The sequence below is a fragment of the Monodon monoceros genome, unplaced genomic scaffold, assembly GCF_005190385.1.
Source record: "Monodon monoceros isolate NGI ecotype Baffin Bay Population unplaced genomic scaffold, NGI_Narwhal_1 Super_Scaffold_3, whole genome shotgun sequence".
Classification (NCBI taxonomy): Eukaryota; Metazoa; Chordata; class Mammalia; order Artiodactyla; family Monodontidae; genus Monodon; species Monodon monoceros.
The window spans coordinates 61,021,139-61,048,729 of NW_021703780.1; the positions used below are offsets into that span (position 1 = coordinate 61,021,139).

The following is a 27,591-nucleotide window of genomic DNA, read 5'->3' on the forward strand; positions in this document are numbered from 1 at the left end:
TATTTTTATATATACCTATTTTTGAAATTAAAAGAAACTTTTTATAATTTCAGAAAAACGCTTTGGGTTCATTACACACAATACAGACAAGAAGAAGAAGAAAGTAAAAACTAGTCACGAAAATACCTACTCAGAGATAACTGCTATTGGCACCTTGGTGTATAACCTTCTAAATTCTCTTCTGTGCTTACGTCTTAGATAGCCAGCTGGCTTTCAAAAGCATAGTTTGAAATCATCCAGGAAAGGGATAAGACGTGTTAGAAAGAGAGAATGCCTGCTCATTGCCCAGAAGAGCATACTGATAAAGATTTTAGCAATCTGCCACGGCTGATGTTTCTTTTCTGGGTGCTAGGTTATCAATCCCATGGGATGGGATGCATTTGGATTGCCTGCCGAAAATGCTGCGATCGAGAGGAATCTACATCCAGAAAGTTGGACGCAGAGGTATATGTTTACAGGCATATTCAAGCACTTGTATACAGAACCCTTAAACAATTTTTTTAACCTGTGCACAAGAAATAGAAAGTAAAGCAAACAAAACATTGCAGTCTGCCAAGCAATAAACAGGATTGTCTGTATTTGGTGTTTGCCTTTTTGCACACTGTATTCTTATCTAAGAAATAACAAAGAGGGTTTGGATATCATTCATGTGTTCATTTTGATGCTTTGTTATTTAGTTATTCTTCCTTTGAGTATTTGCGTTTGGAAGGAAAAAGGAGAAGGAAAGGGTGACATTTGTTAAATTTCTACAGTGCTCTTCATCTTCGTGACTGTAGTTTGAGCCATATACAAATTCCACATTATAATTTTCTCTGCAAATTCTGTTAATTTTTTGCCTTCACCATTCTGAAGGAAGAGGAACTTAGATATTCAACGAGGAAATATATGGCCAGTTTATTCTGGGTGTGGCTTTCTCCAAGGAGGACATACTCTCAGTACCCACTGTGCCTCAGGCTTCCATGTACTTGTGGGCCAGCAGTGCCCATCCCTCTCCCTCCTGATAAAGCCTTGAGGGCCTTATACCAGAACCCAGCAGAATGTTCTGGGTTCACTCCAGCCCCTTTCACAAAGCCTTTCCTCACCCTACCCGGTTCAAAGTCTATCCCCATTGTCTTTCACCTCCCTTTGCTTTATCTTGCCCAAGGCTACATTGTAAAAAGAAATATCTTCTGCACCATCTATTTGTCTTTTTTCTTCCTAATCCCTAGTTTCCACTTTTCCAATTATGGTTAATTCTAGAGTAACGGGAGTGATGAAAAAAGGAAATAATGATTTAAATAAAATGGGTCAAATATGGTATAAATTTGATGTAAGCTAGGCTAGGGATTGGCAAATTCCATGGGCCAAATTTGGCCCCGCCTGATTTTGTAAATAAAGTTTTATTGGAACACAAGCCACACCCATTTGTTTATATATTGGTCATGGCTGCTTTCATGATACAATGGCAGAACTGAGTAGTTGTGACAGAGACCATATGGCTCACAGAGCTGAAAACATTTACCATCTGGTCCTTTACAGAAAGTTTGCCAACTCCTCCAAGGAGGAGTAGTATGCTCCTCCAACTAGAGCATAGCAGTAAAGAAGATGGCCCCTGAATCAGGCCACATAGGTACAAATCCTGCCTTTCCTTCTTCCTAGCCATTCACCTTGAGCAAATTACTTAACCTCTCTCCGCCTCAGTTTATTTATCTGTAAAGGAGGGATAGTCATAGTTCCTACCTCTTATGAATGGATAAAGATTAAGCACTGTCTTAGTCAGCTGCTATAACAAAAATACCATAGTCTGGGTGGCTTATAAACAACAGAAATGTATTTCTCTCAGTTCTATAGGCTGGGAAGTCCGAGATCAAGGCACTTGCAGATTTGGTGTCTGGTGAGGACCTGCTTCTTGGTTCATAGACAGCTGTCTTCTCTCTGTGTCTTGACATGGTAGAAGGGGCAAGGTTGCTCTCTGGAGTCTCTTTTATAAAGACACTAATCCGGTTACCTCTCATAGCACCTTTGGTTACCTCAAAATACCATTACGTTGGAGATTAGGTTTTAACATAACAATTTGAGGGAGACACAAACATTCAGTCTGTTGCAAGCACTTTTCTGCAAAATGCTTAACACGAGGCTTGGAATTAAAATAAGCTATTGTTAGCTAATCAGAGATCACCTAGAGAACTTCTTCGGTTTTCCATATTTTCAGTCTGCTTGTACTGAAAGGGGACACAGTAGAAATTAATTAGTCCTTTTTCTTTAAAAAGAAAAAAGAGGACCTAGAGATCATCATATTAACTGAAGTCAGACAGAGGAAGACAAATATCATATGATATCACTTACGTGTAGAATCTAAAAAAAATGATACAAATGAACTTACTTACAAAACAGAAATAGACTCACAGACATAGAAAACAAATTTATGGTTACCAAAGGAGATAGTGGGGAGGGGCAGGGGGGAATAAATTAGGAGTTTGGGATTAACATATACATATTACTGTATATAAAATAGACAAACAACAAGGACCTATTGTATAGCACAGGGAACTATACTCTGTCTTGTAATAACCTATAATGGAAAATAATCTGAAAAATATATTTATATGTATATATGTATAACTGAATCACTTTACTATATATCTGAAACTAACACAGCACTGTAAATTAACTATATTTCAATAAAAAAGGTTAAAATTTTTTTTAATTTAAAAAATTTAAATAGAAAAAAGTAAATAATATTTCATATTATATTAAAGTTGATTAATTTACTTCTCTCCTCTTTTCCAATTGTTGGAGAGTTTTCGGTTTTAGGTTTTGATTGACAAAGCACTGTATGGCTCCTCTTCGATTCCCGCAATTTGTATGTTAAGATTTTTCTTTTCAGTCGCTTTTAAATTTGTAAATGCTTGGCTTAAATTTGTGCAGAATACAGGCATATGGATGGGCCAGGAGTGCACAAATCAGAAGGGTTGCCTTCCTGAATGGCCTGGGAAAGGGTTAGTCCCTAGGACCAAAGACTATCATGGTTTTTAGTGGATTTTGCAAGGGTCCAAAGAATAGGTGTCTTCTACTAGGCAGATATTTTCACGGATTCTTAGTAATTAATTTCTTCGCCAGGGCGAAACAACACTTAAAGCCCTTTGGAATAATCTAGACTTTTCCAGTTTCCTTTTCACATTCTCAAAGTGTAGTTTGTTTATGGCTTTTCCTGTTTCTAAAATCCAAACTCTTTTCCCTTTGTTTCACAGTAATATTAGACACATGAGGAAACAACTTGATCGACTGGGCCTGTGTTTCAGCTGGGATAGAGTAAGTCACCTTTTTCCTGGAAGGTCTTTATTTTAACCAAGGTCCTGATTGAATGGGGGATTGTGCACATTTACTTTATCTTCCTTCTCTTCAGGTTGGGAGGAAGGAGGAAAAGAAGGGTGGCAGAAAGCAGGGGGGAAGGATTAGCACTCCACAAATAAAAAAGTATCCCCAGTGGATAATTTGCCTGCAAACAAGTAATTTTCTGTGGGATTAAGCTAAGAGAGTTAACTTCTTATTTAACTTCACAGTTGGCTATTATTTATGTGTGGCAAAATCTTTGCACAAGGATTTCCGTGTTCTCAGCAATAGTTTAAAAAGACTATTGGAATCTATGTAAAAGTGATTAAATATCAACCCATGTGGTCCCTTTAGGTGATTAGGTGTAGGTTGATGGATCATTTATCTCTTGTCCCATGTTTGGAATTGAGGCTTATAACAAAAAGCCTTTTGGTATAAAATGTTTTCAAACTGTGTATTAAACCACTGGAGAATTCCAGACCTGGGTGGAGTTCAGTGAAGACCACCTGGGTGTTAGGAACACCCACACTAAATACGGCTGAGCCCTTTAAAGCTCTGGCCAAAGACCACCCCTTAGACATTGATGAGTGGTCTGTTAGGTAAGATGAACTCTTGCTTGTCCTCTCCACGAACCAATGTCGTGATCTCTCTTAGCATCCCACTAACTCCACAAAATGCTTTTCATTGCTGGGTCTGTCAAGTTCAAGTTCATATCCTTTTACTCATGCGAAGCACCTGGAGCAAACCCAAATGCAGTCACCTTCTCCTCCTCCCCCATAATTTCTTAAATGATTGCAATTTGATGAGTACAGTAAAAAAGTGAAAATCAAACACGTTTAAACAGTCCCTGCTTTTTTTTCTTTTTTAGCTTCTTTAGATAAGGTCATGGGTTGAATCAAGTTCTTATTGTAGCACTGATGCCATTTTTATCACTAACTTGCAAGGTCACCAGGGTTTCATTTGGCAGAGGTGTGAAAAAGTCCTGGTGCCTGAGTCAAGTTGTCCTAAGGAGCCAGTGGGGAAGTGCTGATGAAGAATGAACTGCATTCTAATGTGGAGAGAACTGAGTAATGCCCTCAGCTCTCCAGAGATGCGTTGGTAAATTCCTTGAGAGTAGAGATGGGCTTGTTAACCCTCTAGGATGAGAACGAGCCTAGTCCTACGCAGGAACAGCAACCATAAATAGTTCAAAAATTAATGGATTGTTTTCCTGATTATCATAGAAGATTAGAAAATGCAGAAAAGTATAAGGAAGAACATAATGTGGTTAATGTGGTTAACCACAATGTGGTTAATTTAACGTCCTTGTATGGTTCCTCGTAGTCTTTTATTCTGGAATATTATATAATTTACTTTTGCAAAATAGAATTCATAATTTGTGTTTTTTATTTTGCTTTTTTTTACCTGCTATTCATGAACATTTTCCCAGTTTATTAAATATTCTTTGGAAAAAGTGACTTTTTATAGCTGTGTAGTTTTCCATCTTATGAATGTATCATAATTTATGTAACCTACCCCTTATTATCATGTGTTTAGATAGATTCTAATGTTCCTCTGTTATAAATATAGGTTCTCAATCACTCTTGTAAAAATCTGAAGTCCAGAAAGCTGTAAAAACGAAAAGTTTTTCCGTAACTCATTTGACTGCAAAATCTGACCTGAACTGATGTTTATCTCACTTAGAATGAATATTCATATATTTTACTCTAGGAATAGTGATGTAATTGATTACTAGGTGCTCTCCCAGACCTAGTTAGGTAAATATACTGTTACCTTTTCATATCCAAAAAGGTCTTAGTTCTGAAGCACCACAGTCGGACCACAAGCATTTCAGATAAGGGATTTTGAACCTGTTAGTGCAGGATTGTAGATAAATATCACCACCCCTTCTATCAGTGTCTAATAGTTACTGAACAATTCCCATGGGCCAGGCACCCATAATTCTCTCTTCAGATCTCTAGAAAGCTCTAAAATGTGGGTGATTTTATTGAGATCGTTTTATTGCTGGTCACCCAAGTGGCAGGGCTGGGCTAATCCACTGGCCACTTTATGACTGCTGTGCTCACCCCCCGCACTTGGAGCAGATACTTTAGTACACATATTTTATTTCTTTAATATGACTTCTCAAAAAACCATGAGCAAGTTTAAAGCTTACAGTACTTGAATTTAAAGATACTTAAAGGTATAATTTGCTTATGTTACTTTGCTATTGCCAAATTATCCTCCATAAAGGTTATACATATTTACACTCCCAGGTTATTATATAGTTGTTTTCACCTGTACTTCTTTTGTTATTAGTGATGAGTTTTTCCGTGCTTTTAATGAATGTTTGAATTTGGGGAGGGAGTGTGTGTGTGAATAATCTAATCGTGTCTTTTGCCCATATAGTTAGAGGGTGTTTGTCCTTTTCTTAATGATTTTCATTTTGTTACAAATATTTTCCCTCAATTTATCATTTGCCTTGCATTTTGTTTGTAGTGGGATTATTGTTAGCACACAAATATGTATTTGGAAAGGCCTTTCAGATAAATACATTTTTATTCTCAATCTTTTGTTTAATTTTTGCATTTAACTCAACTGGAATTATTTTAGTATATGATATAAGATAAGGAATTCCTCCTTTTTCTGAATAACCAATTGTTTTTGTCTTTGATTTTCAAACATTCTTTTCCTCATTGATTTAAAAGGCTAGCTTTATTATAGCCATCTTCTTTTACACTGTTATTATACACTAAGTTCTGTCTCTGTTCATTTGATCCATTTATTACTATGTCATTGCTAAGCTATTTTTAGTTACAGTTGCTTTATAATTGGCTCTAATACCAGGTAACAGAAGTTTCTTCTTATTGTCTGATACTGACAGTGCCATCTCTACTATCTTGTGTTTCTGTTTCCTTGATATATTTTGCCCATTTGAAAAAAATTTTATCCTTTATTTGTTGAATTCTTTTGGTGCATCACTTGTGTATACAATTAATTTAAAAAAATTAAAAGATGGACAAAGCATATGGGGGAAACCTTTTAGCTAATCTAAAGTCTTTGTAACAGGGAAGTGTAAGTTATTTGTATTTATTTTTATAACTAGTATAGCAATTCTTTATTGTGCTAAAAGATAGCTGTAAGGGTCTTAAACCACGTGTTTAGTATCAACATAAAAAATAAAACTGAACATATGTTTTTGCCTCCCATGTGTCAATAAGATAAGGAGATTAGCTGGCAGCATTGGGTCTTCATTGCTGCACGCAGGCTTTCTCTAGTTGCAGCGAGCAGGGGCTACTCTTTGTTGCGGTGAGTGGGCTTCTCATTGTGGTGGTTTCTCTTGTTGCGGAGAATGGGCTCTAGGTGCATGGGCTTCAGTAGTTGCAGCACGTGGGCTCAGTAGTTGTGGCTCATGGGCTCTAGAGTGCAGGCTCGGTAGTTGTGGCACATGGACTTAGTTGCTCCGCAGCATGTGGGATATTCCTGGACCAGGGACCGAACCCATGTCCCTTGCATTGGCAGGTGGATTCTTAACCACTGTGCTACCAGGGAAGTCCCACACTTTCCACTTTCTAAATCTATTTTCCAGAGGTTTTTTTGGGTATGTTCTGAGATTTTAGGCCTAATTTCTTCTTCTTCTTTTTTTTTAATTAATTAACTTATTTTTTTATTTCTGGCTGTGTTGGGTCTTCATTTCTGTGCGAGGGCTTTCTCTAGTTGCGGCAAGCGGGGGCCACTCTTCATCGTGGTGCACGGGCCTCTCACTATCGCAGCCTCTCTTGTTGCGGAGCACAGGCTCCAAACGCGCAGGCTCAGTAGTTGTGGTGCACGGGCCTAGTTGCTCCGCAGCATGTGGGATCTTCCCAGACCGGGGCACGAACCTGTGTCCCCTGCATTGGCAGGCAGATTCTCAACTACTGTGACCCCAGGGAAGCCCCCTAATTTCTTCTTATTGAAATTTTTCTTATCATGTATCATTCCTTATACATAGATCTTTGCTTTTGGTTTTAGAATCATTTTCATAGCAAATTACTTAAACTGAATGCTTCTTAACTAGTTTCAGTGCTCATCATAGACCTTATAGAGCATGACCTCATAGAGCATGATTGCCCATTTTCACAATTTAGATTCATGAAAGAAAATGTTTAGATATTTTAGCTCTTGCTTTGAATCTTCCGATATTACATGTTATTTTCATAATGGAGAATGACTTTTCATTGCTTTCACCTATGACCAGCAACTTACTGGGATATGGAATTCTTTTTTCTTTCACATCTCTTTAGTAGACCTTGATCCTTGATTTACTGTCTTAAAAAAAATACAAATTATAGACTTACAGGAAGTTGCCAAGATAGTATAGACAGATCCTATGGACCCTTCACCCAGCTTCTTCCAATGATAACATTTTATACAACTACAATATAATATCAAAACCAGGAGATTAACATTGGCACACTACTATTAACTAGAGTACAAATTTTATTCAGATTTCACCAGTTTTTATATGTACACACTGTGTGTGTGTGTGTGTGTGTGTAGGAGTAGTAGTAGTAGCTCTGTACAATTTAATCACATGTGTAGATTTATGGAATGACCACCATCTGGCCCATTGGCCTCTGATGGAGAAGTCTGAGGCCAGCCCAGATCATCTCTTTGTAATACAGTGATCTTTCTACCCTCGTTTTGATGCTTGTCGGACTCCTGTCTCTGCCTTTTCCATTTAAAATTTTCATCAAAGTGTAGCTCAGTGTCCATCCTTTCATTTTAATTTTGCCTGGTGCTTGGTGACCACTTTTGATCTGCAGTGTAGGTATTTCCTCCTGTTGGTTTTCTGGACTCTCTTTCTCAAGAACACTGACTTTGAGTGTTTGCTCTATTCTCTGTCCTCCATTGTTTTCACCATCTTTCTCATGATTTTGGTCCCTTTGTTCTTCTCTACCTTTTGGGAGAACTCACGTTTGCTTTCCACATCACTGATTCAGTTTCTATTGAACCAGGGCTGCTTTATATGGTTTCTAATGCAGATAGTCATGCTGTTGTATTTTTAGATTGATTCTTAGTGTTCCTCATCTCATTCAGTTCCCATTTTCTTTCCCAAGCCTCTTGGCCAACTGCTTTTTTTTCCTTCTTATTTTGCTATCTTATCTCATTTCATAGACTGTGTATGTTCAAAAATTTTCTTGAGAATACAAGGTGATGCTCTTGAAAAATTATTTTTGCTTCTTGTAATAAATCTTTTTACAAGTTTGAAATGCTGTGCTCTCCTTGTTTGTTTCAGAAGCTTTTCATAGACACCTTGTGGATTTTTCCCCAATTTCCTGAGTGAAGTGGACTAGTGTATCAGTTTAGGGATCCATCAGCATGAGGGGAGCAGAGTGGAAGCTCTGTCATACTCTCTGCCTCATTCATTTCTCTCCGGGTTCGGGGAACCCATAGCTCCTGGGGCATCTTTCTCTTTGCTCTGATCTTTACCCGGGTGTGAGTTGTGGTATCACAGATGCCCCTGTGACACCCTGACTGCTTCAAATGCTTCTGAGGCACCACAGACAGGCGTGTCCAGTTGGTGGGCTTTTCACCTGCTCTGTAGCCCACTCTCCCCTCTGGATTTGCCGTTTCAAGTAAGGGGTGCCAGAGCCCTGCTTCTCAAGAACCCAGTCTGTCCTTAAGAGGGGGAGATGCTATTTGGCTTACGGTATTTTTCTTCAACCTAGTCCCATCTGCGAAAATTCCTTGTCATTTCTGGCATGTCAGTGGCACCTCTGTTATTTCCTGTATTGGTGCAGTCCCCTCGGCCCCCATCTTTATATTCTCTTGGTCATTTTTTTTTTTTTTTTTGCGGTACGCGGGCCTCTCACTGTTGTGGCCTCTCCCGCCGCGGAGCAACAGGCTCCGGACGCGCAGGCTCAGCGGCCATGGCTCACGGGCGCAGCCGCTCCGCGGCATGTGGGATCTTCCCGGACCCGGGCACGAACCCACAACCCTGCATCGGCAGGCGGACTCTCAACCACTGCGCCACCAGGGAAGCCCTCTCTTGGTCATTTTAATGGGAGTAATGGAAACAAGTTTAGATACATGTGTTCTTGACGCCATTTTCCCCAGAAATCCACCAGTGTTTTTTAATGAAACCTTTACAATCTGATTGGTCATATAGAGCAGCAGAGTGAGGAGGTACAGGAATAGTTTATTTAATTGACAAGGCAGATCTGTACACTTTGCAAATAACAATCCTAAAGTCCCATAAAAACTGGATAATTAAGCAGATGGGTATCTGACAGTTAACAGAATATTTAAAAAATACGATGGCTCAGAAATGTTATCTTCCTCCCCCAGGTGGAGAAAGCTAACTTGAAAACGTGGGTCATGGACTCATTCTTCCTGTCTTTGCCTGGATGGGAATCCCTGTAGGAATGGTCCAGCTCGGGAGCTGCATTCTCATCTTTCTTACAGAAAATGCTTAATTCTCTGAATTAAAAGGAAAAAAGTATACATTTCTTGAATTAATGGTGAGCCAGAATGATAATCAAATGATGTCTTTTAGCTCAGCACCGTGTTTCACTTTTTCAGATATTATTCCGCAAATAGCTTGTATCATCTCGATTTGGAAAGTAAGAAACTGAAAGCTGAATTTGAATAGTTGAACATCTACTAAGGGAAGAGTGAAGAGGAGATAAAATTCCAAACTGTGCGGTGAGAGAGATGAGACATGTTTTTTTGTGGAGCACTTACTTTGTGGAATAATTGGCAGCCTTTCTGGAGAGGGTGTGACCCTGCGTTCTGCTCTCATGGGTTCAGATTATGGCCTTGGTGATCATGCACTGGTCCTAGGAGATGGCCCCGTGAGTTCCTTGTGACAGTGACATAGTTAGCTTCTAAGTTGTGTGGTATGGCCCACTGAGGCAAGTGTGTCTCTGACTTTGATCTCTACCATCTCACCAGTGCTCTGGTGCCTGAGCTGGTTCTGGACCAGGCCTTGGCCGTGTTTTGATTGGCATAGACTCTGGGGCTTGATTTTTATCAGGAGTCATCTGGATAATTATGTGGGGAGCAGTTCTCTAGGAGTTCCCTTCAAAACCAGACAAGTATATGAAAGGAAAAAAACATCCAAACCAGATAGGATTCAAAGTAATGCCTGTGGAATCTGCGAGAGCAGGGCTTTATTAGCTGTTTATGGTGCTTGCTGAGCAATCCCCAAACACTCATACTCCAATGTAAAATCAAAACAAAACAGGAACATAGGACTGGGCATAAATGATGTTTGGATTAACTTTTCTTGTCTCCTTTACTAGAGTAATCAAGAGTTGACTCTGCTGAGTTTCTTTACTATGGTGATCTTATGAAATTTTATTTGCACTCATTTTCACTGGATTTTAAATTCCTGTGTTTGATTTCCTTCTTGTGTTTCTCCATTCTGCCTTCTCTACATGTTGGTGCCCAGTAATAAGACTGATGGCTTTGCCCATCGGTCCCCTTGGGTCCAGGCAAACACAGGAATTACTGCCCCCAAGACAGTCATCCATTGAAACGAACTCAGTGTGCCCCCCACCATGTTCCCCAAAGGCTGAGCGGGCTAACGTGGATGTGTAGTGTGGTTATCCTGGAGCAGTGGAAGAGGCACATTGGAACTGGGCTCCATCAGAATTTTTACTGGGACAGGCTTTTATGATGTCGAGCTTTTCCGAGTTTTATCCATCAATGCTGCACAGCCTACATAAATTAAGGGGGCTGCTGAGGCATTTGTGGCATCTCCACCATGTGCAGATGGTGCTTTGCTTCTATTTGCATCTCTTTGCTTCTATTTCTCTCTCTCTCCCCGTCTTTCTTCCCTTTCACTGTCCTCTTTCCATTCCCTTATTCTCATCCATTTTCCTTGACTCACCTTCCTTCCTTCCCTCCTTCCTTCCCTCCTTCCTTCCTTCTTCACAATTCCATTATCACACCTAAAACAATTAATGATAATACCATAAAATCCTGGAATACCAGTCATTTTGCAGATTTCACTGGTTGTCTTATCAGTATTTCTTATTCCGTGGGTTTGTTTGCCTGCACTTCTGCTGGTCTTTGTTTAGCCTTTTCTTCCCCACCCTCATGTCATAATCATGGTTTGGAACCAGTACTCTCTTTTCATCCAAAACACACGCCCTTTGGACCATACCTGCATGAGTTTATTTTCAAAGACAGCATGATTTGTATGATTACAAAATGAAAATTATTATTGCTTCAAGACCCTTACTACCTCGGAATTTTATTTACATAGAAGACTAGACATTCGAAAGGAAAGATTAAACTCCAAGAAATAATGAGGGTTCCAGGATAATAGAAAGATATATTTTTAACGGTTTTTATTTTAAAAGAATTTAAAGAATAGCCTAAAACAAAAAGAATTTAGGGCAAGTGATTGCCTGAAAACCTGGTTGGGAAGATTCCCATTGTGAGAGCTCGGGGTTGTGGTTGCCTTGACAGACAACGTGTAACGGGCCCTCGAAGTGTTTGACTCTCTGAGTCCTCTTTCAAGTCCTTACAGAGGTGAAGCAGTTGGTCTGGTAGATCTCTGACTCTAGATTACTTTCTGTCTCTCAGAATCAGAAAACTAACCTTTTTCCAGAGGTTTTTCTTTTGGTTGGGAGGGAAGAGGCAATACCTTTGTTTTAACTGAAATGAATTGGCATCATATCTCTAGCGCTTTCATTTCAGGGAAGGTTGGTGCTGGTGCATAAGGGTTAGTGTTCAGAATTATCATCATCTTGAGGCTGAGAACCGTGTCTCATCATGAATACCTAGCACACATGCAGCTGACCTCATGCACAGCTGTGACAGCTCAGTCCTTACCAGCCTAAAACATGGAGGGAAGGTTTTCATTGCCTCAGACAGGATAGTGTTCTTGGACTCTTCAGCCCTAACTAAAGAAGGAGGTCTCCTGGGGCCGCTCAGCAAATGTGGCTATGCAAGGAAGTAGTTTGTTTTATCCTCATCCCCAGTGGTGGTCATGAGTCCTTTCAAGGATGTACACTCTGGCTAATGGGAATAGAATTTACCAATTTAATACTTGTTAAATGCTTCTAGGAGATTGGATCTTGGATGCTCATTTCAGAGGCTTGAGTTTTAGTGATGGGCTTTGCCATTCACACATGGTGGGCATGATCTATTGCTCCCTCTTTCCCCATGGCTGAATCAGGTCTCCAGGTCAGTTTTGCACAACAGCCAGTACAACCTTTGACAGAACAGGTGCTTGTAGGTGTACGATGCAAGGTGCTCTAAGCATGTGGTTCAAGTTCAGAAGTTCTTGAAGATGAAGTTGTTACTCCGTGAAAATAACAAGGATCATTTATTTATTTATTTTTTTTATTTTTTTTTTTTTGTGGTACGTGGGCCTCTCACTGTTGTGGCCTCTCCCGTTGGGGAGCACAGGCCTCGGACGCGCAGGCTTAGCGACCGTGGCTCACGGGCCCAGCTGCTCCGCGGCATGTGGGATCTTCCCAGACCGGGGTACGAACCCGTGTCCCCTGCATCGGCAGGTGGCCTCTCAACCACTGCGCCACCAGGGAAGCCCACAAGGATAATTTATGTGTGTGCTTATACCAGTGGTTCTCAAACATTGGCGAGCATCAGAATCACCAAGAGGGCCTATTAAACCACAGATTTCTGGGCCCCACCCCCAGAGTTTCTGATGCAGTAGGTCTGTGGTTTTGTTTTTCTATTCAGAAAAAAAGGATCTTAGGAATGATCGTGCTCCCAAACCTTATTAGGTAGGAATCATAAGAAGACCTACCATCAATTTTTTCTGACGTGTGGTAGCGCATAAATGAATAATAAAAGCAAAATTTTAAGAAATAGTCAATGTTTTTGCAAATACAAGATTATTTTTATAACTTCTTTCACTGTGAAATATTAAACGTGGATAGAGTAGAGCAAAAGCATGTATGTAAAGCTTAACGCATTATTGGAATGTACAGCTACCACCTAGGTTAAGAAATAGAACTTTGCAGCACCCAGCAGTTCTCTGTGTGCCCTTTTCCAATCACAACTCCATCTCTCCCCACTACCACTATCATAGGGAACCTCTGTTCTGGCATTTATGATAATCATTGCCTTGTTTTCAGTTTTACCACCTGCATATGGTTTTCATAGTTACATAAATGAACTCAGATAGTATGTGTTCTTTTGCGTCTAGCTTCTTTAACTCAACATTACGATCAGAGAATATTCTCTGTATGATTTTCTGGAGGAAAAACATTCCTGTGTGTCTCCTGTACTCTCAGTACTCTACTACTGCACCTTCACTTCTGACACCAGATGTGTGTTCTACAACTTAACTCAATTCTGATACTATCTACATGGAGATGGTGTCAGATCCCACAAGTTAAAGGCTTAGCCCTACAGGACTTTCCCCGTCCCCCACTTCTTACGCCAATTACAAGTCCAGGTTGTTACCTATGCTTCTGACCAACTGGCTATAAGTCAGAGGTTCCCACAACCCTTCCTTGATTAATTTGCTAGCAAGAATTCATGAACTTCACAGAATTAAGGAAAGCAGTCTACTTACTAGATTAGTGATTTATTACAAAGGACATCAAAGGATACAGATGAACAGCCAGATGAAGAAGTATATAGGATGAGGTCCAGGAGGGTCTCAAGCACAGAATCTTCTGTCCCAGTGGAACTGGGATGGGCCACCCTTCCTGCACGTTATCATCCAGAGGCCCATCAAACCTTACTGTTCAGGAGTTTTCATAGAGCAGGGATGGACTCCCTGACTCTCCGTTTGAACTCCTCTGACACTGTCCCATCAGGGATAGGGAGGGGCACCTCATTACTGCTGGTTGGGGTAGAAGTCAAGACCCCACCCCTGTGGTCTGCACTGACACCGCCAAGGGTTTTTTTTTCCTATGTTAACTTGCATTTTATTTTATTTTTATTGAAGTATAGTGGATTTATAATGTTGTGTTAGTTTCTGCTGTACAGCAAAGTGACTCAATTATACATATTTACATTTTTTTTATATATGTTCTTTTCCATTACAGTTTATCATAGGGTATTCAATATAGTTCTTTGTGCTCTACAATAGGACCTTGTTGTTTATCCATTCTGTATATAAAAGCTTAGCGGCCAGTACGGGTAGGAGAGTCCCGGCTTTCCACTCAACCTCCTGTGATGCCACAGTGACACAGAGAGAGATTGGGCTGCCTTGTTATTGCCTCCCAAGGTTGTAAGTCTAGACTCTCCACTGAGCCCTTGCTGGCGAGGGTAGGACTGTCATTTTTTTTCTGTGGTGTTGACTAAGGTAGAGCAATTACTGTCTAAATTTTCTCTCTTGCTCGGCTGTCCCTTTCCTGGTACTCTGGCTAAAGAGAGCAGGCTGTTCTTTTTTTTTTTTTTCTTCTTTTTAATTTTTTGTCTGTACTCCTTGGCATTTCTGGATTACTGTCTTCATTAACTCCAATTTGGGGACTTATGAGAAAATCCGTGGAACTCACCACTGTGTCACTCCTCAGGTGCTGAGGTCTCTAATTAGTCTACCTTCTCTTTTCAATTTATTGGAGTCTATGTTTGTTTTATACATATATATAATATTCGAGGTTTTTAGTTGTACTTAGTGGAAAGAACAAGGAAAAGTACATATATTCCATCTTCCCAGAAGAAGACGGCATATATAGTTTCAAATCCCTCCTTCTTCTTGTGAGATTCTGACCTGCACTTCCCTGCCCGTAATCTTTCCCTTAAACATCATTGGACTAAAAGATCTTCAAAATAATTTTCTATACTATTTTCTAAGTTTATAGTTTTATTTCTTAGTCTGTGTCACATAGGAAATCTTTTAAGCTGTGATGGGTTTCTACTACTTGTTGCTTATGGCGCTCGCAGGCAGCAGAACAGCTCACTTTGGGCACTGCTGTCACTTTTGCATCCTAGGAATTGATGAATTGATATTTCCTCTTCCTCTGGATCCATGTCCGTATCTAACAAATAGCCTTGACATTATTCAGGAAACCTAGAGAACTCACATCTCAAAAATATCTTTCAGATGACTCTGCCCTGTTGATCCTGAAACTTTCAAGTATGTTGCAGATAAAATTAATGTTCTTTTCCTTCCAGAAAAATGGAACAGTTGTAGAGAGCTGGTTTGGCACGGATAGTTGAAATACTGGCATCTCCCCAAATAGACCGATAACAAACTGCAACTCAAACCCATTCCTCTCATCTGTAGTTTAATGGAGGGTTTTCTGGACAGTTTAATGGACAGTTCCCAACTGTCTAGTTAGAAAAGCTGTCTGTATTGTTTGACTGCCTTGATGAAATTCTTGTCAGCTGGCAAAGAACAGTTACCAGGAAATTAGGCAAATTGTTGCTTCTTGTCCGATTATGGCTAGTTTACAGAATCTTGTGCAGTTTGTAGCAGGAGGCAGCTTTCAGGTTACCATAAAAATGACAATGCTCAAAAAATAATGGTCAAGGGACTTCCCTGGTGGTACCGTGGTAAAGAATCTGCCTTCCAATGCAGGGACACGGGTTCAATCCCTGGTTGGGGAACTAAGATCCCACATGCCTCGGGGCAATTAAGCCCGCATGCCACAACTACTGAGCTTGCGCGCTTCAACTAGAGAGCACACGTGCTGCAACTGTAGAGCCCACACGCTCTGGAGCCTGCACACCACAACTAGAGAGAAGCCCATGTGCTGCAAACGAAAGATCCCTCATGCCTCAACAAAGATCCTGCCTGCTGCAACTGAGACCCAATGACGCCAAAAATAATAAATAAATAAATAAAATAAAATTTTAAAAAAAACAGTGGTCAAGAAAATAGCAAAAGAGGAGCTTACTGATGAGTCTGATTTCAGTTCAGAAAGTGTGAGTTGTCTTCAGAACTGCAAAGACCATGATTTCCCTTCACTTAATATTCATTCTCTAAATTGGCTTCAAGAACACGTAGAACATGAACCTTTCAAATTACTTGAAAATTTAGCTGTAGCCCTAGATTTGAAAAACAAGACCTTTAAGAATAAAATACATGCTCTATAAAAGCAGAGTGTCTCGCATTTGTCATTTTCAATTTTCATTAAATGCTCATTTTCAGTCTAAAGTTAGTCCTGAGATGAAGAAACATAATTATGTAAAAATGAGTTCTTAGACAAATGCTTAGGTTCATGATTAATTAATTACCCTGATATTAGCACCTGTTTCCTCAGTTCTGCAGAAAGGAGGAGAACAGGGAAGGTAAGCGAGGCCAGAGGGAGAAACTCAGCCAAGATGGAATTAAACAGGTGGTTGAAGGAAGAGGGATGAGAAGATAAAGCCAAGATGAAGCGGACAGTGAGGCTGAAGAAGCCTGGGCAGTGGCAGTCATGGGGGGTAACAAATAGTTTAGGAGGGAGGAAGCAGTGGCCGTGTGGTCTAGAACAGGGACCCCTGGCTAGGACTGTAGATGACAAAGAGTTGTTGGGAAAGATGCAAATGCAATGGAATAAAGCAGAACTGGAGAGGTGGGAGGGATGGGTCTAGGGCCTGGAATGCCTATGGGAGGTAAGGTGGCTGATGGATTGCCTCTCTTTTCTCTCAGAGACAAATGGGTGTGAATGGGATAGGAATGGGGCTGACAGTTCAGAGAAACTGCTTAAGGGAGGAGAGACTGTGAAAAGGCTTAATGTATTGGTAGGTGGCCTGAATCTTCATGCCCCCTGACCTAATGCCCATATGTTGTTGGTACTCAATAAGTCTCTGTGGAATAATTCAGTGAGTAAATGAGGAAACAGAGCCCTGAGTTGGATGGAAATTCCCTTCTTTTTATTCTCTGTACCTCCATTCTCTATCATGATAGCCAGTTATTGAGTCTCTCAGGATAAGGACTCGGTAAGGTAGACTCTTGGTGAGTGTTTTCTCATTGGTGGATTAAATGGGGAGAAACACAGAATTCTGAACCAGTGTTATACCGGGGAGCTGAGAAACTGATCTCAAGTATGTCTCCTTTTGAAAAGCCATTTGTTTTTGATGTTGTAGAAGTTGCTAATGGAGGTAAACGTGGTTCTTCGTTTGCCTTTAGAGTTTCAAAGGTTTTGCAGACAGGTTTCTTAGAACACTGGGTTCACTGTGAATTGGAGTGACATTTCTCATGTGAACCCCTACTTGACAACATTTAATGTGAATAAGCCAGACTAGTTCCAAGAACAAAGGCATTCTATTGATACTTTTTTAGAAAACCTGTTATATTTAAGAAAACTTGCAAGGGCTCTGTCTCAAAGCTTTAATTTGTTTTTTAAATATAGTGACACTTGACATCCTGAATTTTGTTGTATTTGTTGCTTTAATGAAGATTTATTGAGCAGCTGCTATGCATAAATACTGGGCCAGACAGTGTTGGAAAGGCAGGCTGACCCTCTCCAGATTCCTTGATCCTCACAACAGTGTCGCAGTTTCCAGATGAGGAAAGTGAGCCCCAGAGAGATGAGTCATTTGTCCAGGGTTACCAGTGAGTCCACAGCAGACCCACAGACTGAGTCCAGTGCTCAGACCCTGGTCTTCAGCCTGCCTGCCCTTCGCTCCTTCCATCCACTGACCTTCACCTGCCTCCAGGAGCTGACAGCCTGTTTAGAAAGGTGAACAAAATTTGGGGACTTAAATAAAAGGGTCAAAAAGTTTGGGTCCTAAAAGATGGAGATGTACTTGGCATTTAAGACTCAGCCAGGCAGGAGATTGTGACCAAGATGGCAGAGTAGAAGGATGTGCTCTCACTCCCTCCTGTGAGAACACCAAAATCACAACTAGCTGCTGGACAGTCATCGACAGGAAGACACTGTAACTCACCAAAAAAGATCCCACATCCAAAGACAAAGGAGAAGCCACAATGAATCGGTGGGAGGGGCGCAATCACACTAAAATCAAATCCCATAACTGCTGGGTGGGTGACTCACAGACTGGAGAACACTTATACCACAGAAGTCAACCCACTGGAGTGAAGATCCTGAGCCCCACGTCAGGCTTCCCAACCTGGGGGTCTGGTAACGGGAGGAGGAATTCCTAGAGAATCAGACTTTGAAGGCTAGTGGGATTTGATTGCAAGACTTCGACAGGACTAGGGGAAAGAGACTCAACTCTTGAAGGGCACACATAAAGTAGTGTGCGCATCGGGACTCAGGGGAAGGAGCAGTGACCCAGGGGAGAACCAGACCTACCTGCTAGGGTTGGAGGGTCTCCTGAAGAGGCAGGGCATGGCTGTGGCTCACCGTGGAGACAAGGACACAAGCAGCAGAAGTTCTGGGAAGTACTCCTTGGTGTGAGCCCTCCCAGAGTCTGCCATTAGCCCCACCAAAGAGACCAGGTAAGCTCCAGTGTTGGGTCGCCTCAGGCCAAACAAGCAACAGGGAGGGAACCCAGTCCCACCCATCAGCAGACAAGTGAATTAAAGTTTTACTGAGCTCAGCCCACGAAAGCAACAGCCAGCTCTACCCACCACCAGTCCCTCCCATCAGGAAACTTGCACAAGCCTCTTAGATAGCCTCATCCACCAGAGGGTGGACAGCAGAAGCAAGAAGAACTACAGTCCTGCAGCCTGTGGAACAAAATCCACATTCACAGAAAGATAGACAAGATGAAAAGGCAGAGGGCTATGTACCAGATGAAGGAACAAGATCAAACCCCAGGTAAACAACTAAATGAAGTGGAGATAGGAAACCTTCCAGAAAAAGAATTCAGAATAATGATAGTGAACATGATCCAAGACCTCAAGTGCACACAGAACATTCTCCAGGATACATCACATCTTGGGTCACAAATCAAGCCTCGGTAAATTTAAGAAAATTGAAATCATATCAAGCATCTTTTCTGACCACAACACTATGAGATTAGAAATGAATTACAGGGAAAAAAATGTAAAAAACACAAACACATGGAGGCTAAACAATATGTTACTAAATAACCAAGAGATCACTGAACAAATCAAAGAGGAAATCAAAAAACACCTAGAGACAAATGACGATGAAAACACGACAATCCAAAACCTATGAGATGCAGCAAAAGCAGTTCTAAGAGGGAGGTTTATAGCTATACAAGCCTACCTCAAGAAAAATCTGAAATAAACAATCTAACCTTACACCTAAAGGAACTAGAGAAAGAAGAACAAACAAAACCCAAAGGTAGCAGAAGGAAAGAAATCATAAATATCAGAGCAGAAATAAATGAAACAAAGAAGACAATAGCAAAGATCAATAAAACTAAAAGCTGGTTCTTTGAGAAGATAAACAAAATTGATAAACCATTAGCCAGACTCATCAAGAAAAAGAGGGAGAGGACTCAAATCAATAAAATAAAAAATGGAAAAGGAGAAGTTACAACAGACACCACAGAAATACAAAGCATCCTAAGAGACTACTACAAGCAACTCTATGCCAATAAAATGGACAACCTGGAAGAAATGGACAAATTCTTAGAAAGGTATAACCTCCCAAGACTGAACCAGGAAGAAATAGAAAATATGAAAAGACCAATCACAAGTAATGAAATTGAAACTATGATTAAAAATCTTCCAACAAACAAAAGTCCAGGACCAGATGGCTTCACAGGTGAATCCTATCAAACATGTAGAGAAGAGCTAACACCCATCCTTCTCAAACTCTTCCAAAAAACTGCAGAGGAAGGAACACTCCCACACTCATTCTATGAGGCCACCATCACCCTGATACCAAAACCAGACAAAGATACTACAAAAAATGAAAATTACAGACCAGTATCACTGATGAATATAGATGCAAAAATCCTCAACAAAATACTAGCAAACAGAATCCAACAACACATTAAGAGGATCATACACCATGATCAAGTGGGATTTATCCCAGGGATGCAAGGATTCTTCAATATACACAAATCAATCAATGTGATACACCATATTAGCAAACTGAAGAATAAAAACCATATGATCATCTTAATAGATGCAGAAAAAGCTTTTGACAAAATTCAACACCCATTTATGATAAAAACTCTCCAGAAAGTGGGCATGGACAACATAATAAAGGCCATATACGACAAACCCACAGCACACATCATTCTCAATGGTGAAAAACGGAAAGCATTTCCTCTAAGATCAGGAACAAGACAAGGATATCCACTCTCACCACTGTTATTCAACATAGTTTTGGAAGTCCTAGCCATGGCAATCAGAGAAGAAAAAGAAATAAAAGGAATACAAATTGGAAAAGAAGTAAAACTGTCACTGTTTGCAGATGACATGATACTATACATAGAGAATAGTAAAGATGCCACCAGAAAACTGCTACAGCTAATCAGTGAATTTGGTAAAGTTGCAGTATACAAAATTAATGCACAGAAATCTCTTGCATTCCTATACACTAATGATGAAAAATCTGAAAGAGAAATTAAGGGAATACTCCCATTTACCATTGCAACAAAAAGAATAAAACACCTAGGAATAAACCTACCTAGGGAGACAAAAGACCTGTATGCAGAAAACTATAAGACACTGATGAAAGAAATTAAAGATGGCACCAACAGATGGAGAGATATACCATGTTCTTGGATTGGAGGAATCAATATTGTGAAAATTACTGTACTACCCAAAGCAATCTACAGATTCAATGCAATCCCTATCAAATTGCCAATGGCATTTTTTTATGGAACTAGAACAAAAACTCTTAAAATTTCTCTGGAGACACAAAAGACCCTGAATAGCCAAAGCAGTCTTGGGGGAAAAAAAGGGAGCTGGAGGAGTCAGACTCCCTGACTTCAGACTATACTACAAAGCTACAGTAATCAAGACAATATGGTACTGGCACAAAAACAGAAGCATAGCTCAATGGAACAAGATAGAAAGCGCAGAGATAAACCCACACACCTGTGGTCAACTAATCTATGACAAAGGAGGCAAGGATATACAATGGAGAAAAGACAGTCTCTTCAATAAGTGGTGCTGGGAAAACTGGACAGCTACATGTAAAAGAATGAAATTAGAACACTCCCGACCACCTTACACCAAAATAAACTCAAAATGGATTCGAGACCTAAATGTAAGACCGGACACTATAAAACTCTTAGAGGAAAACATAGGAAGAACACTCTTTGACATAAATCACAGCAAGATCTTTTTTGATCCACCTCCTACAGTAATGGAAATAAAAACAAAAATAAACAAATGTGACCTAATGAAACTTCAAAGCTTTTGCACAGCAAAGGAAACCATAAACAAGACGAAAAGACAACCCTCAGAATGGGAGAAAATATTTGCAAACGAATCAGCGGACAAACGATTAATCTCCAAAATATAGAAACAGCTCATTCAGCTCAATATTAAAAAAACAAACAACCGAATCCAAAAATGGGCAGAAGACCTAAATAGACATTTCTCCAAAGAAGACATACAGATGGCCAAGAAGCACATGAAAAGCTGCTCAACATCACTAATTATTAGAGAAATGCAAATGAAAACTATAATGAGGTATCACCTCACACCAGTTAGAATGGGCATCATCAGAAAATCTACAAACAGCAAATGCTGGAGAGGGTGTGGAGAAAAGGGAACCCTCTTGCACTGTTGGTGGGAATGTAAATTGATACAGCCACTATGGAGAACAGTATGGAGGTTCCTTAAAAAACTAAAAATTGAATTACCATATGATCCAGGAATCCCACTACTGGGCATATAACCAGAGAAAACCATAATTCAGAAAGACACATGAGGGGCTTCCCTGGTGGTGCAGTGGTTGAGAGTCTGCCTGCTGATGTAGGGGACACGGGTTCGTGCCCTGGTCCGGGAAGATCCCACATGCCACGGAGCGGCTGGGCCCGTGAGCCATGGCCGCTGAGCCTGCGTGTCCAGAGCCTGTGCTCTGCAACGGGAGAGGCCACAACAGTGAGAGGCCCACGTACCGCAAAGAAAAAAAAAAAGACACATGCACCCCAGTGTTCATTGCAGCACTATTTACAATAGCCAGGACATGGAAGCAACCGACATGCCCATCGACAGACGAATGGATAAAGAAGATGTGGTACGTATATACAATGGAATATTACTCAGCCATAAAAAGGAACGAAATTGGGTCATTTGTTGAGACGTGGATGGATCTAGAGACTGTCATACAGAGTGAAGTAAATCAGAGGAAAACAAATATCGTATATTAACACATATATATGGAACCTAGAAAAATGGTGCAGATGGACCAGTTTGCAGGACAGGGATTGAGGCACAGATGTAGAGGACAAATATATGGACACCAAGGCGGAAAAGTGGCAGGGGGGTGGGGGTTTTGGTGGGATGAATTGGGAGATTGGGATTGACATGTATACACTGATGTGTATAAAATTGATGACTAATAAGAACCTGCTGTATAAGAAAAAGTAAAATTAAATTTAAAAATTAAAAAAAAAAAAAAAAAAAAGAAGACTCAGCCAGGCAAGAGCATGGAGCACTAGGCCTCCCTTTCATTCCGTGGTGGCCTGGACAGCAGACTGATTCCATCCCACCATGGTGGGGAAGGGAGTGGGTGATCCTTAGATACCCCTGGGGCCCCTGGCATCACCATTCTCCTCTCATCTATGTGCTAAGCATTTGCCAAGTACATTACCGACATTTTCTCATTTAATCTTCATGTCTATCCCAGGATTTGGTCCAATTATTGGCTCCTTTTACAAATGTATTAGTTATTTATTTGCTGCATAACAAATTGCCCCAGAACTTAGTAGCCTAAAACAATAAGTAATTATTATTTCATCATTTCTGTGGGATAGGAATCCAGGCATGGCTTAGTTGTGTCCTCTGGCACAGGGTCCCTCATAAGGCTGCCATCAAGGCCAAGGCTGAGGTCTCATTTGAAGGCTCGCCTTTGGTGGGATCTGCTTCCAAGCTCACTCATGTGGTTTTTAGCTGCTGGACTGAGGGCTGGTTCCTTGCATTTGCTGGCAGAAGCCTACCTTAGTTCCTTGCCACATGAGCCTCCATAGGGCAGCTCACAGCATGGCAGTTGGCTTTTTTCAGAGCAAGAGAGAGTGAGAAAGAGACAAAGAGAACAACGGCCAAGACAGATCCACAGTCCCTTTGTAACCTAATCTTGGAAGTGACATCCCATTACTTGCTGTATTCTATTTGTTAGAAGCAAGTGTCTAGGGCTCAGCCCACACTCAAAGGAAGGGGATGACATAAGGGTGAGAATACCAGGAGACAGGGATCATTGAGGTCCCTCTTAGAGGCCACTTGCCACAACTTATGGGGAAAATGAGGTACAGATATGGACAAGTCACTTGCTTTGTATCACATGGCCCCTAGGTGGGATCTGAGCCCTAACCTCCTGATTCCAGGACACTGCATGCCCTGCCCCCACCCCACTCTTGCTCATTACTCGCAGGCAAAGGTGTCTGCCTGGCCCTTTACACCCTTATAATAGCAACTTAGAAGGTGGGTAGGCCATCCTAGGCCTCTTACGCAGAGATTGTGGACAGTGAGCCCTCCTCCCCCATTATATTTCCCCCGTGGTTCTGCATTTAGGCCAGATCCTTCCCTTTGGAGCCTGGGTTGTTGGAATTGGTTATATGGATACATACTAAGGTTGTCTGGGGGCCTTAGAGGTGGCCATGTGGATGCCTCTTTATGACCCCAGGACATTTGTCTGTAGGTGGACCATCTCTAGTTCCTTTAAACTCTTCTGTGTAAGTCTCGGGGTGTGTATTCCAAGTATGTTGGAAAGCTCCTCACCAGGGCAAGGGTCGCATTCCTGTAGACCTAGCTCTTTGGTTTTCTTCTTCCTTTGAATCTAAAGGTTTTCTAGGACTGTAAAACCATCGATGAATTCCCAGAGTAATACACAATCACTATACAGCATCAGTGAAGTTCAGAAAACTTTATAATTTTAAGAAAATCACCCACAATCATCAGTGTCATCCTGAGGCAACCCAATGTTTGTTTATATGTTGGCATTTTTTCTAGTATTCTTATCATTTTTCCCTTATATAATTGAAACCATAAAACATACTCCATTTTGTATCAACTGTCATGTTCCCATGTCATTAAAAATTATATATAGTTTTTATGTAAATCAAGGATATAACATTTTAAATATTTCATTTATTCTAGCGTTAGTGCAAGTTGTACAAATATTCAATAGAAAGACAGCTATGTGAACATTTATAACACAAGTTTAACTACATGTAGTATGTGTTTGGTTCATGTGGCTTTCCGTGTTTGAAAAGATCTAACGTGAAAGTCTTACAAAAGTTGGGCTGACATTGAGGGGAAGAAATCATTCGGGGTCGTACGTCATCAAGTCACTCAGACACATGTTTGGATCCTAATTTTGCCTCCTACTGGCTATGTGATCTTAAACAAGTTACTTAGAGACTCAGTTTTCTGAAAGGTAAAATGATTTATTCATTCAGCAGCCGTTTTATTAAACATCCATTGTACCAGGTACTGTTCTAAGCTCTTGGAATATATCAGTGGGAGGAAAAAAGACAAAATTTTTTTTTTTTTTTTGCCCGCACCATGCAGCTTCTGGGATCTTAGTTCCCAGGCCAGGGATTGAACCAGGGCCATGGCAGTGAAAGTGCCAAGTCCTAACCACTGGACCACCAGAAAACTGCCCAACAAAAATTCTATCTTTAATGAAGGAACCTTACAATTGACTGGGGGTGGGAGGAGGGGAGACAAAGATAGGCAATAAACATAATAAATAAGTAAATAATATAGTATGTTAGGAGGTCATAAACGCTACAGAAATTAAAAAGTGGAACAAGGTAAGGGGTGGGGGACAGAATGGCCAGGGGTTAATTGCAATTTTAAGCAGGGATGTCAAGTCCACACTTGATAACCGTAATAACTGACTGCTTGCATCATAATAAGAACTAAGTGAGATGTTTCTAAACTGCCAAAATGGGACCCAGTACTAGGCAGCGCCTGGTAAATGTTTGCTATTATTACTGCTGTTGTTATTCCTAAAAGAAGATTCACTGCAGTATTCCTTTATCTAAGAGTGCTCCAACCTGTTCCTCCTGCTTGATTTACCCAGACCTCCTTGGAGCACGCATTTGAGTCAGTCTGGGCACAGCCTGGCTGTACTTTCCAAGGTGCTGTTTCACTGCCTGGTGCCTCTCTGAGCCCAGAGACCTGGGTTCCTGTCTTGATTCCGTCACCCAAAAGCTGGGCAGTGTTAGGCAGGCCACCCCCTCCTCACCGAGGTGCCGTTTCCTCGTGTGTAAAGCAGCATTCATGGCACCGCTTTGCAGCGCCACCGTGGGACGCGGGACGGGAGAGGAGAGGAGGGGAGAGCTGGAGGAGAAGTTTGGGAGCGCAGAGCCGTGTACAGATGTGTCCTGTTATTTGCTAATCAAGACTCCAAGCCAGGGCTGTGCTGAGCGGTCTGCCTCCACTCTCTATGCCCCCTCCTGCCTGAGGGTCCTGTAGGAGCCTCTAAGTGAGGAATTAGTCATCTTCCCCCCACCTCTTCCTGTGAAGCCCCAGGGGAAGGCCAGGCCACTCTTGTTGGTTTTCTGCAGCTTCTCTTCTAGAACCAAGTCTCCTCTGGGAAGAGGGATGAGCTGTCAGACAGTCTTGTATTTTTAAACAGCTGATCATTGAGCACAGTAGTTACCTAATCAAGTTTCTGTGTCTGTTGGATGGAGGTGGTTATTTCTTGTTGTTTTCTTATGTTTATTTTGTGAAGACAGACAGTGACGATTGACTGTAAGGGCAAAGAGAATCTGTGTTGGGGCAGGCCTGAGGCGCACAGGAAGGATTTGAATCCAGGACAGGCTCCTGGAGAGACCCTTCTTAGCACAGTGCACTGGGGGCCCTTGTTAGAAATCTCATATGGAGTAAATTGTGCCCTTAGCTCCTGTCGAAGCCCAGTTCATTAAGTTCCATGAAGACACAAGGGCAGGACAGGGGACCCTGTCACTTAATGCAGTATTTGGGAGGGAGATGTATTGGGAAGAACCTCTCTGCAATGGTTCTCAACCCTGGCAGCACATGAAATTTCTGGGGGTGAGGTGAGAACCAGGCACCAGTAACCTTTAAAGCTCCATTTCAAGGTGCAACCAAGTTTGAGAGCCAGTGCTAAGTTTAGAGGACTTCGTGCGGGGGTGGCCATACATGTCCTATTCCGGCAGATGTTTCTGGTGAGCCTCCCTCTCCCTTCTTCCAACACAGCAGGTGCACAGAGCTGTGGACTGGAACCTTGAACCATCACCAGTGAGGAACATCTGATGCAGGATATATATTTACTCCTAAGCTCTGCAGTATGAATCCTGAGGCAGGTTTCTCCAGCCTTTAAGCTGTGCTGTGCTTTCAGAACCCCTCCCCTTCAGAATTAGAGAACCTAGGAAGGAATGAAAGGCAAGGCTATTACCATACATTTCCTTTTGATCCGTTGCAGTAAAGAGCAAATGATAGAAATGCACAGAAAAGGTATGTGAGTACCCCCCTCTCTCCCCTGTTTACAAGATTGGTTGTTTTGGAGGCAGAAGGCTCTGTTGAGACTGAGGAGAGGGGAGACAATGCTGGAAACTGTGATGCATGGTGGTGGCTCACCTTTCTTACTGTGTTTATTTTCCCCGTGTACATGGCCACCGAATGACTGACTTGATAAAATGTTGCCTCAGGTTTTGGTTTGTTTCATTTTCTTCAATCCTGATAGCTGACCTAAACATGTGAGGTTGCAATGCAAATTACATGCACGATGGCTTTGAGTGGTTCTGTGGTCTGGGACCAATCACTGTCAAAAGTGCAGTGGGACCAAGAAACAAAAACCCAACTAAATCCTGCCAGAGCAGAAATGTGGGGATAGGAAGCGACCTTGCTGGCTCTCCCTGCAGTGGGCATTGCCACCAGAGGTGACTGGGAGCAACCTGGTGTGGATTTCTCGGTCTGGGTCATGTGTTTTGGTCTTCCCCTCATAAGCACTATCTCTTTTTAGTCAGAAAGCCAACATTTGGTAAAGGATGGTGATGGCAAGCTCTTCTGACCCCAGTCCATTCCTCTGCCTTTTGCCCTGTCCCAGTAGCCCAAGGAGGGCATCAGCCGCCTCTGAGAGGGCTGTGGTGGTGGAGCCAGCCTCACTCCTCTCGTCACACACTCTGAGTCAAGCAAGGGAAGTGGCACCATCGATCCTTCATATGTGCCCAGCGTGTGCTTTACACACATCATCACATTTGTCCTTACAGCCCCTCTGACAGACCTCATCACCCCTCTCTTCTAGACAGGGAAACTCAGCTGTGGCTACAAGGCTAATGATGATGCAAGGACTTGAACCCAGTCAAATGGCTGCAAAGTGGGTTTTCCTTCCCTTGGATCTCTCTCTCTCTCTTTTCCTGGAGCAA

General features: G+C 41.5%; 1 protein-coding gene across 2 annotated transcripts in view; it reads left to right on the top strand.

Moving 5' to 3' along the window:
* Positions 1-27,591, top strand: part of LARS2 (leucyl-tRNA synthetase 2, mitochondrial) — a 161,609-nt gene that overhangs the window by 33,861 nt on the left and 100,157 nt on the right. For both annotated transcript variants that reach the window (XM_029243573.1, XM_029243575.1), the window contains exons 4-5: positions 353-444; positions 3,231-3,291. In XM_029243573.1, the coding sequence (XP_029099406.1) occupies positions 353-444; positions 3,231-3,291 (153 nt within the window). The remainder of the gene's footprint in view (positions 1-352; positions 445-3,230; positions 3,292-27,591) is intronic.